Source organism: Trifolium pratense, linkage group LG1 (assembly GCF_020283565.1).
Source record: "Trifolium pratense cultivar HEN17-A07 linkage group LG1, ARS_RC_1.1, whole genome shotgun sequence".
Classification (NCBI taxonomy): Eukaryota; Viridiplantae; Streptophyta; class Magnoliopsida; order Fabales; family Fabaceae; genus Trifolium; species Trifolium pratense.
The window spans coordinates 33369379-33379224 of NC_060059.1; the positions used below are offsets into that span (position 1 = coordinate 33369379).

The 9846-nt window shown below is 31.9% G+C and overlaps 2 protein-coding genes and 1 non-coding gene across 3 annotated transcripts; all 3 read right to left on the bottom strand.

Moving 5' to 3' along the window:
* On the bottom strand, positions 1-800 carry LOC123902369. Its single transcript, XM_045952071.1, has 2 exons — positions 649-800; positions 1-555 (listed from the first exon to the last, which is right to left on the bottom strand). Exon 2 carries the CDS (start codon positions 544-546, stop codon positions 157-159), a length of 390 nt encoding a protein of 129 aa, XP_045808027.1. The 5' UTR covers positions 547-555; positions 649-800; the 3' UTR covers positions 1-156.
* A 2052-nt stretch (positions 801-2852) lies between these two features.
* On the bottom strand, positions 2853-2955 carry LOC123903397. Its single transcript, XR_006807973.1, has one exon. It is a non-coding gene; the product is annotated as a small nucleolar RNA Z279/snoR105/snoR108 (small nucleolar RNA).
* Positions 2956-5633: 2678 nt separating this feature from the next.
* Positions 5634-9398, bottom strand: LOC123921668 (B3 domain-containing transcription factor VRN1-like). Its single transcript, XM_045974310.1, has 4 exons — positions 9014-9398; positions 6930-7578; positions 6453-6652; positions 5634-6360 (listed from the first exon to the last, which is right to left on the bottom strand). The coding sequence occupies exons 1-4, from the start codon at positions 9074-9076 to the stop codon at positions 6001-6003; spliced, it is 1272 nt and encodes a 423-aa protein (XP_045830266.1). The 5' UTR covers positions 9077-9398; the 3' UTR covers positions 5634-6000.
* Positions 9399-9846: the final 448 nt, after the last annotated feature.

The following is a 9846-nucleotide window of genomic DNA, read 5'->3' on the forward strand; positions in this document are numbered from 1 at the left end:
TTGTGTACAATTATATCTCTCAAAATAAAAATCCAAGTGGTATTATTCAAATACCTCAAGAACAATTGAGTTCTACATCATAACATCAAGAATTACACAAAATACACAACATATTTTTTTCTGATATATAAACTTACATACATATATGAAAAATTCTTACTCAGCTTCTTCAACAGCAGCTTCAATTCGAAGAAGAACAAATCCAACAGCAACACCAACAAGAGTAAGACCATTAATAATAGCTGCAATCTGAAAAATCTCACCTGCAGCATTACATCTTGCCGAAGAAGCACCACCTCTACTTCTTCTTCCTACCATTGATGGATATTTCAATGAACACATAACTTTTACAAAAGCTTGTTCACTTGAAACAGGAACTCCTAGTGAAGAAACAGGGTTGTTTTGAGCTTTCAAACCACTGAAAGTGTTGAATCCTTTGATCAATTTCACATTGTTAACATTCTTAGTATACCTTGATTTGTAAGCAATAACTGAGCTTCCTACAACAGTGATTGTAGATGGTGTTGCTGCTGAGGCTGTGGCCATTTTTATTATCTGTGAAATATGAGAAAAAGTTTAGAAAAATATTGAATTGATGATATACTATACTATAAGGAAAAGAAATGAAATAGAAATTTATGAGTGAACCTTTTTTTTTGTTGTTGTTGAAATGTGTGTAGAGTTTGTGGTAAGGGTGTTTTGTATATTTGGATTAAAAGGGGGGAAAGGATAAGGTAAGATGAATGGTTGGTTGATATAAGAAGAGAATGTGATAGATTTTTTATTGTATAAGTGGCGTATAACTTTACTTGGATGTTGGCCATCAAAACTAGTTAGCTATTGGAACCTAATCACCTTGCCAAGTGCCATGCCAACTAGGATTTTTTGTTGTCTTTTTTTGTAGCCTAGACTTTTATTTTGTTGTAGTATCTCTATGTGATTTGAAGAAGGGGTTTGGTTAATTCAGAATTCAATTAGAAGATAAGTAAAATTAGTTAAAAATTGTTTTATTTTGAAATTAGTAATAACGGGTCGTAACGTTACGTCGATATATTTTTAACTTATAATTTGGTAATTAAAATTGGTAGCAATTATAAATATTTGAATTGAAAGAAACAATTACATAGAACATATTTATATATCCGTTAAAATTTATTCGGTGTAAAATAGTTTTTTTGAAATTTTTATTAGTAAGAACTTGTCTCGCATATGATAATTATGTTGAATTTTTTATCAGCGATAATTTATCCCGTATACGATAGTTAAAATTTATATATCAGTTAGAATTTACTCCGTGTAAAAGTTTTTTTGAAATTTTTATTAGTTAGAACAAATGTCTCACATATGATAACTATTTTGAATTTTTATCAGTGATAATTTATCCCGTATACGATACTTAAAATTTATATATCAGTTAAAATTTATCTCGTGTAAAATAGTTTTTTTGAAATTTTTATTAGTAAGAACTTGTCTCATATGACAATTATTTTAAATTTTTTATCAGTGATAATTTATCTCATATATGATAGTTAAAATTTATATCTCAGTTAGAATTTACCCGTGTAAAATAGTTTTTTTGATATTTTTATTAGTAAGAATTTGTCTCGCATATAATCATTATTTTGAATTTTTATCAGTAATAGTTTATCCCGTATACGATAGCTAAAATTTATATATCAGTTAGAAGGTAATAAAACATTGAATTTTAACATTTGAGTTCAAAATTTGAATTTCACAATGAGAGGGAAATTGTGGAATATGTTAATGGCTTAGATGACTTAGTTAGAAAAAGCACTTTTCCACTCAAAATGAGACAAATGACTCATGTGGCTTGATTATGTTAGCAAATGGTAGTTTGAAAATGCATTTTTCCACTCACAATTCCTCAATTGGCTCATGTGGCTTGGTTGGATGTGTATTTTTAGTTCAATTACAAAAAATTTGGACACCAATTGTCCTTATGTTGGACACATGGCAGCACCTTAAGCAAGGGCATTTTAGAGTTATCCAGAACAATTAATTTTTTTATATAGATTAGATTAAATTTAAGTTCTCCTGAATAATTTAGTTTTTGGTAAAATTTATTAATTATTTGTATTCAATCACTAGAAATTTAGGTAGTACAAATCAATTTTTATAACTTTTCATTCAATCATGTAGTCTCATAAATGCACAATCTTAGGATCCCACTCATTCTGATGTGAATTTGGTTCGTTCATGTGTCCTCTTTTGATTAGAAATTTTTATGAGCCGCTCATTATTTATACATGCTTTGTGCTCTGGTGATCACTGTTAGTCATAATTGTCACAAGCATTCTTTTGATTCAATGATAATGCACATTGTTATTAGGAGGTATAAATTAGTGGTTATCCACCAATAATAAATGGAGAATGTTAACTTGTGCCCTTAAGGCACATGTTAAGAAGATAAATGTGGAAAATATTTATTGAACTTGTGTTGTATTCAATTCTCTAAGCATTAAATTCTTTGTATCATTAAATGCTATATATTTCTATTTTTAGGTAGCTTAACATGTGCCCTTAGGGCACAAGTTAACAAGACCCATAATAAATTGATCCAAGTGATAAGGGTCTTAGTTCCCTTAAACATGTGATCACGGGTTCGAATCCTGACAGCCATGTTATAAAAAAAATTCAGTTGAGAGAAAAAATTCACCTTGTGCCCACAAATTCTCCAACGAAGTACCAATATTGAATTGAGCACCATCCCCTCTGCTTATATTTTATATCAATTAAACTTTTTATTCACAAGAATTAAAAAGCTAAAATTGAATTAAAGTAAAAAAATATTTAATAACTTGATTTGCCCTTCAGGTTTGGGGCTATATATAGGGATCAGATTGGTTAATGGAGGGTGCCCAATTGTCGTAACCAGGCTTGGGGCAAACACCCAACTTGCATATTAGTGCAAGACTCAACCACTCATCATATCCCGTTTCTGCCTGAAGGATCATGGTTTTATCAAATGCTAATCTTCTATTCTTATAGTATTCATTTTTTCCTTACTTCACCATATCATTCGATGTGGGACTATAACATAATCTCACGCGTATTTTGTTTACAACACCACTACTTACTCCAATTCATGCTTTAGCTTGTTATGAATTAATTAACTAAGCAAACAAATATATTTATACATAAAATTACATGTTTGATCCTTCTTACTCCAATTCATGCTTTAGCTTAATTTTGAAATAATGGTTTGGCTGTAGACTCATGTGTAATGTGTTTGATTGGTTTGGGTTCTTTCTTGATAAATTCGGCCTAATGTATGATATTAGTGTTAAGTAACGGGGTGTAGACTATTTAACTTCAAAAAGAATTTCGATAATTAGACGCATCCAATTAAATCACAATAGATTGAGAGAAGAATGTATTGTGAAAGTGAGTAAGAGTGGTTTGAGTCTCTTGTAAAGGTTCTTTAGAAGCAAAACTCGAAGGAATAGGATGAGATTCTGGTGCAGAATCTGTTCACAGCAGAACATGCACAGGCTGTGCTGAAAACAACGCTGTTGCCTTCATTCATGCAGGAAACTATCCTATATGTACGTGATGGCCAGATTAACAAGGCCGTAATTTTAAGCCGCCACCGGGGAAAGTGAAGTGCAACATAGATGCTTCATTTCATAATGATTTGGTAGGCATAAGCATGTATCTAAGAGCAAGAATTCAGATTTTTTTTTTGTTTAGATGGAGCTAATGATCGAATCCAGAACTTCTAACATACCACACAAACCCCTTACCACTAACAATAATTCAAATTTTTAGTCCCATGCTTTTGTTGAAAGGTGAAGGAGAAGTTTATGGACTGTTACAAGCAATTCATTGGATGGAACAATATTAATTTAGTTAGGCGTTGACAATGTTGTGTTCTAGCTTTTGATTTAGAACTATATTTATTTAGTCAATGCCTAGTTGCAAAATAAATATAGATAACAAGTATATTGTGGTAAAATACAACCTCAAAAAGTAATGTAGCTAAAAAGATATTGACATTCATAACAATTTATTTTCTTTTTTAACCGGAAACATCGATACGCGTCTTTTTTCATCTGCTTTAATCTAAATAAGTGGTATTCACATAGTTTTTTTTTTTTTAATTTTGTCGTCTCTCAGTGCGACCTTGTTTGATTACCTCTGTTTTCGTGCGGTGTTTGTTTGATTTCCCGTCTTCGTGCAGTGTTCGTTTGACTCGAATTGACAAATCAACTTCGGTCAAATACTGATTCACATAGTTGTTAAGTTCATCAACAATATAGATCCGGAGGCATAGATATTTTGGTTACTTTGATTTTATCACATTATTTATAGACATAAGTAAACCGTTTTATGCTATTAACTTAAATGTTATGAGTTTGTTCCCAGATTCATTTTCAGCAGTGTTAATTTATACTTGAGTATGATGTACTCTATCAATTTGAATAAATTAATATCTTTTTATTTTAGTTAAAAAAAAATTATTTTAATTTTGTTATTACCCTTATTTTATTGGAGGTGGTGCAACTACAAGACATCTTTCCTCCTTTGGATCAAAATATCTAAAGATATTATCATGTGATGTTTGTATTAATTATTTTTTCTTTCCACATTTTTCAAATAAAAAAAAATCTCTCCACCCCATATAGAATTATTTTCTTCTTCCTCTCTTTTCACCATGACCGTCAGCGCCCACCTTTAGGCTTCACCACCGTCGTTTGGCCAGGTTTTTGCCATGAAATCACCAATACTTAAATATTGTCAAATGTAATTAATTAAAAGTATTAAGTCTAATTTTGAGAAATAAAGTTGATGAGAAATGAAAACAGACAGATGCAAGTAGAGAGGGAGTTGGTGAAGCATCACAGTGGTTAAGACTAGGAGGCAGACTTCTGCTTGGGTGAGACGAAAGGAGAAAGAAAAGAATTAAAAAAATAAAGGGTTGATGACCTACAATAAGATTTGGTGTATCTATAAATCCAACTGTTGTGTACCATGCAAGACATTCCTTGCAATTGCACATTAGACAAAATCTTTATTGGAACATGTTCATATGTACAACAAAGTACAACAGTAGAACAAAGTACAACTGCACAAAGTGGAAATTCTTCCACACAAATTTCATATAATAGACAAAACCTTCATTAAGATTACAAGCTTCCATTCACATACACAGCGCATTCATAAACAAACATGCATTTGAAAAAAATCCAGATGCATACTTTTGTACAAATTATACAATTCAGACTCGATACACACATCAGAAAACCGTCTAAATGGAGGTTCCTTTTTCTAAATGGAGGTTCCTTTTTCACATGTTACAAGTAAATCATCAATAATCCAAACAAGTTCCATTGAAATCTGGAAGAACATTGTTTTCCAATAAAACATAGTTCACATAATTGCATGCCAAAAATTACAATTATTCTGAACTTAGATCACAAATTGCAAATTTTCTTGTCTGACAAGGTACCATAAAAACTGAACCTTCTTTTTCAAAGTTAATGTTGCATATGGGATTATTAAAACAATGAATAAAGCTATCATCAATGTTGCTTTATATTGATATAATATAAAAATTCTCTCTGAACAAACAATGCCATAAATAGATAAATTTGAAGGGAAAACATAAAAACTCATCATAAAGCAATCACATAAAAGCACGCAGTAACTGAGTCATTATATTCATGCAGATGAAGCTACAAACTTCAAAACCAAAAACCAAAGAAAAAAAGTTAATCCCAATTCCCAAGATACGGCACTAAGACAAGCGTTTTGACTCAGTTTATGATTAAATAGATTGCACAGTCTATTTACAATCCAAGTCAAAACAAAGTATCCATATCAAAAGATTCAAAACTACCATAACTAAGTTCAAACGCCTATGGACATAAAAAGTATCAAAGTTCCAGACTGAATAAACCAGAGAATACCAGGATCACTCAGAAGTAAGAGCTAATCGACACAGTTTTGTAATTGTCTATCAGGAGTCAACTGTCCCTGCTAAACTTTAGCTGATTTAGTTGAGCTAACACGGTGCTGCAAATGAGGGTTCAACAGTTTCGCATGGCTCACATTTTGGATCGGCTGCATAGAAGGGTTGAATAACCCTGATTCATCCTCTTTTACACGAAACAAAGTAACTTGCAGCACTACATCTCTGGTTCTGAGCAGCTCGAAAACACAGACATCACCTTCCCCTAAATTGTTCTCTACTGTAAATTCATACCATCCTTGACTTAACTTTGCTCGGCCTCCTCTATAGAGGCATCGAACAGGCCACTGTCTCGCATCGGTGGTCTGAAGCTTAATGAATCCTGAAACACCATTCAAATTCTTTTCTGCAAAGCAGGATGGCAAATACTGGAAAACAGAAACACGATCTAAGTACACAACACGACACATTGAAGAATATTAAAGATAAAAAAAATATATAAATGAAATCAATATCTCACCATTATGCATCCCCTATATAAATAGGAGGGTCGCAGGACAACTCGACAGAAAGGATTAGTTGGTTCAAATGTTTTTGCCTCATTAATTGCCCTTTCTCTTTCTTCTGCTGTCACGATTCTTTTTCTTGCAGATGCACTTTCATAGAATCGATAGCGTATATCTCCATCCTCATCATTTTCAGCAGCGGCTTCCTGTGCACCTACAGTTCCACAAATTATATTCATGAGAAAAATAAAATTTTTTAGATTACTAGACAATAGTAGCTATGAAGCACTGACACAGAAAGACATGACACTGACACTGGGACATCGATAACAGTTATAGTTTGAAAAGGTAAACTATTTTAATGTAACTGCATGTATCACTGTCACATCAGTGTTGGACATTGACATGTGTCAGACACCGGGCACACCTTCAATCTGAAATGTCGGTGCTAAATAGTACAACAAAAACAAAACTTGGCTAAGAGAGCTTACTTGGATCTAATTTCCGCTTCCTTCTTGGAGTTTTCTTAGTATCACTATTATTAAGCCCGTCCTCGTTAGTATAGCGCAATTTCACTTCTTCAGTAGACTTTTTGAACTCATTAGCATTGAACTGAACACCTACATCTTTGGTTGACTGAATGGCAACCTTTGAAGACAGAGTACCACCGATATCTCCCCAGTTAACGCGGTTAAGTTTAGACCCGCCATTAAACAAATTCTGCAATGATGGAGTATGATTCTTCCCTGGTGTCAGTTGATCCATAGCACCAGGCGTAAGGTTTGAAGGTGATGAATCCAGGAATTCAAAGGAGTCAATATCTTCCATTTCTCCAAAAATAGGAAGATAATTTGAATACCCTTCGTTATGGCTTCTCATGGTTGATTGATAGTTTAACTCAGCAGTACTCATATTAAACATATGAACGATGAAGGTTGAATTCCCTTCATACATGAATACTAGAAAGTATCCAATGCCAATGGAGTAGCGTTGAACAAATTCCTGCCAACCATCACTCAACCAAATTCTGTTGTCGACCTTTTTCAATCCTATACGCCAGACAGCACCATCAGGAACAGTAACGGTTGCATAAGACGAAAGCTGGGACCCATGTTTCTTCAGAAAGTTATCCGGAATCCTCTGCAATTCAAAATAGAATTGACCATCCACATATTAGTAAATGCACACAATAAAAGACTGAAATTTTAAAATCGAGATTTGACTCGTAATGGAAAAAAGGAAATAAAATCATAAAGTTGGAACTGTAACATGAGACGTATATCATTTAAATCGCACTTAAAATGCTTATTTAAAAAATCTGTGAGATCTGAATCGCAGAGCACTCCAAACTTCGTAAAATCACGATTTTAATGAATTATGCGATATTAACTACCGTGCTAAAAATGGAGATTCATTGAAAAAATGACTAATTTCCATATTGTCAATAGCTAGCTACTGCAAGCAATCTAAATTTCATAGTTTTTTTCCCATATTCTGTGACTACACTAAAGAATTTTTGACACTTGAAGAAATTTCTAATATGATTGTCTGAAGTAAATAGCTTTGGTTCATATAAAATCAAAGTAGAATTACATAGGCATAGTATTAAAACAAATTTGGGAGAATTATGAAGCAAAAAACTTTGTTGTTCATGTTCGCTATTCCATATAGTTATTATTCTCTTTCACGCGAAACAAGTGACGAGAGACATTGCTAGTTCTCAATTAAAAACACAATACTAATGTAAAATACAAATTAATTTTCAAATTTACAGAGAGCAAAACACCCAAGAGCATAAATTTTATCAATAATTCAATATGATAGCAAATTCAATTTCAATGCCACAAGTCATGTTATGATCCATGTCTTAGTCGAGTGTAGATAAGAATTTCTCATTCAAAAGAGTCTAACTATGAAGCACGGATACAGACACGACACGTCGACACCAACTTATGTCCAACCCCGGGACACGCCTAATCAAAGGAGTGTTTGTGCTTCATATACACCACACGTCATCAACGATAATAATTTGAGAAAGTGGCATAATTCAATGCAATCATATGTATCGGTGGGTGTCGTGCGACACGTGTCAAACACGCGGACATGCCTAATCCGAGATGTCCGTGCTTCATATATACAAACAAACCCAATTCAATTCTAGGGCTAATAACCATCTCATAGCCGCCAAGATACAACTTTAAAAATAAAATAAAAAAATCATAAAACTTAAACAACCCAAAAACGTAAAGAAAGAACTACCCTTTATCAAGAATCATGATAACAGCATGAAAATTCATGAACCACCCATCAAACAGAATTAATCAAAGTAATGATCAAAATCACAGAACTGAAAACAAAAGATAAAAAAATCCAATCTTTATCAAAAGGGTATCAAGGTTTATAATTAAGAGTAACAAAACATGAAGAACTAGCAAAAACCCTAAACCCCTTTTCTTGCAACAATCATAACACCAACAAAATTCAATCAAAACAATCAATCAAAAAACCAATTCCAAACAACAACAAAAACACTTCAATGAGTGAAAACAAAGAAAAAAGAGTGAAATTTAGTTACCAGTTGTCTAGATTGAAGGGTTGTTGGAAGAATAATCTTGTGAAAAGAAGGACGAGTAGACATTGTTAGAGACTTAGAGAAAATTTGAAGGGTTTCAAAGCATAATTGAGAAGGCTTTGATTTAAAGTTGAAAACTTTGAAGGAATCACTCAGATCTAGTTGATGGGTTTTGTTCTTCACCTTCTCCTCCAACCTTCTCAGCTATTGAGTCAAACAAAAAAAAAAAAAAAAACCTAAACCTTAAAAATAACAAAAAAAAAAAAAAAAAACAAACAAACAAACAAACAAAACCCTCAACTTGACCTAATTTATTTAAAGATAAAATAAAACGAGTCTAATCACTTGGCTGAATCACCTCGAGTTAATTAGAGTAAATTTAGATTTGGCTGATTTTTTTTTTTTTGTGCTTATCAAAAAAATAAAAGATTTAGCTGTTTTTTTTTTGTCGATTTAGTTGATTTTTTTGTTAATATTTTATCTTTTAAAAAAAATCTTTTGTAAAAAATCTTTTAAAATTTTTTGACACGTTTTTTTTAATATTTTTAAAATATTTATTATTATTTTTGTTAAATTATTTGGTATATTTTTAAAAATATTTATTATTATTTTAGTTTTCAAGTTTTGAAAAATTGAAAGATAATTAAGAAAAAAAACGTAATAAACAGCCTCAAAAAATTGTTGGATTAGTTGGGAAATTTTGTAATATTGTTTTGAGAATTCATATTTATTGTATTTTCTATTTTAGGAGATTAAAAATGAGGTATAGATGAGAGAAGTAAAATAAGAGGTATTTTAATTTTTTTTTATATTAGAGGTATTTTAAAGTGAATGTA

What these genes read in the sequence shown, in the direction of transcription:
- LOC123921668 (XM_045974310.1), bottom strand. Translation starts at nt 9,076, where the DNA reads ATGTCTACTCGTCCTTCTTTTCACAAGATTATTCTTCCAACAACCCTT. An exon ending in CCCTTCAATCTAGACAACTG is followed by an intron (nt 7,579 to 9,013) that starts GTAACTAAATTT and finishes TTTGAATTGCAG; the next exon opens with AGGATTCCGGATAACTTTCT. An exon ending in TATATAGGGGATGCATAATG is followed by an intron (nt 6,361 to 6,452) that starts GTGAGATATTGA and finishes TCTGTTTTCCAG; the next exon opens with TATTTGCCATCCTGCTTTGC.
- LOC123902369 (XM_045952071.1), bottom strand. Translation starts at nt 546, where the DNA reads ATGGCCACAGCCTCAGCAGCAACACCATCTACAATCACTGTTGTAGGA.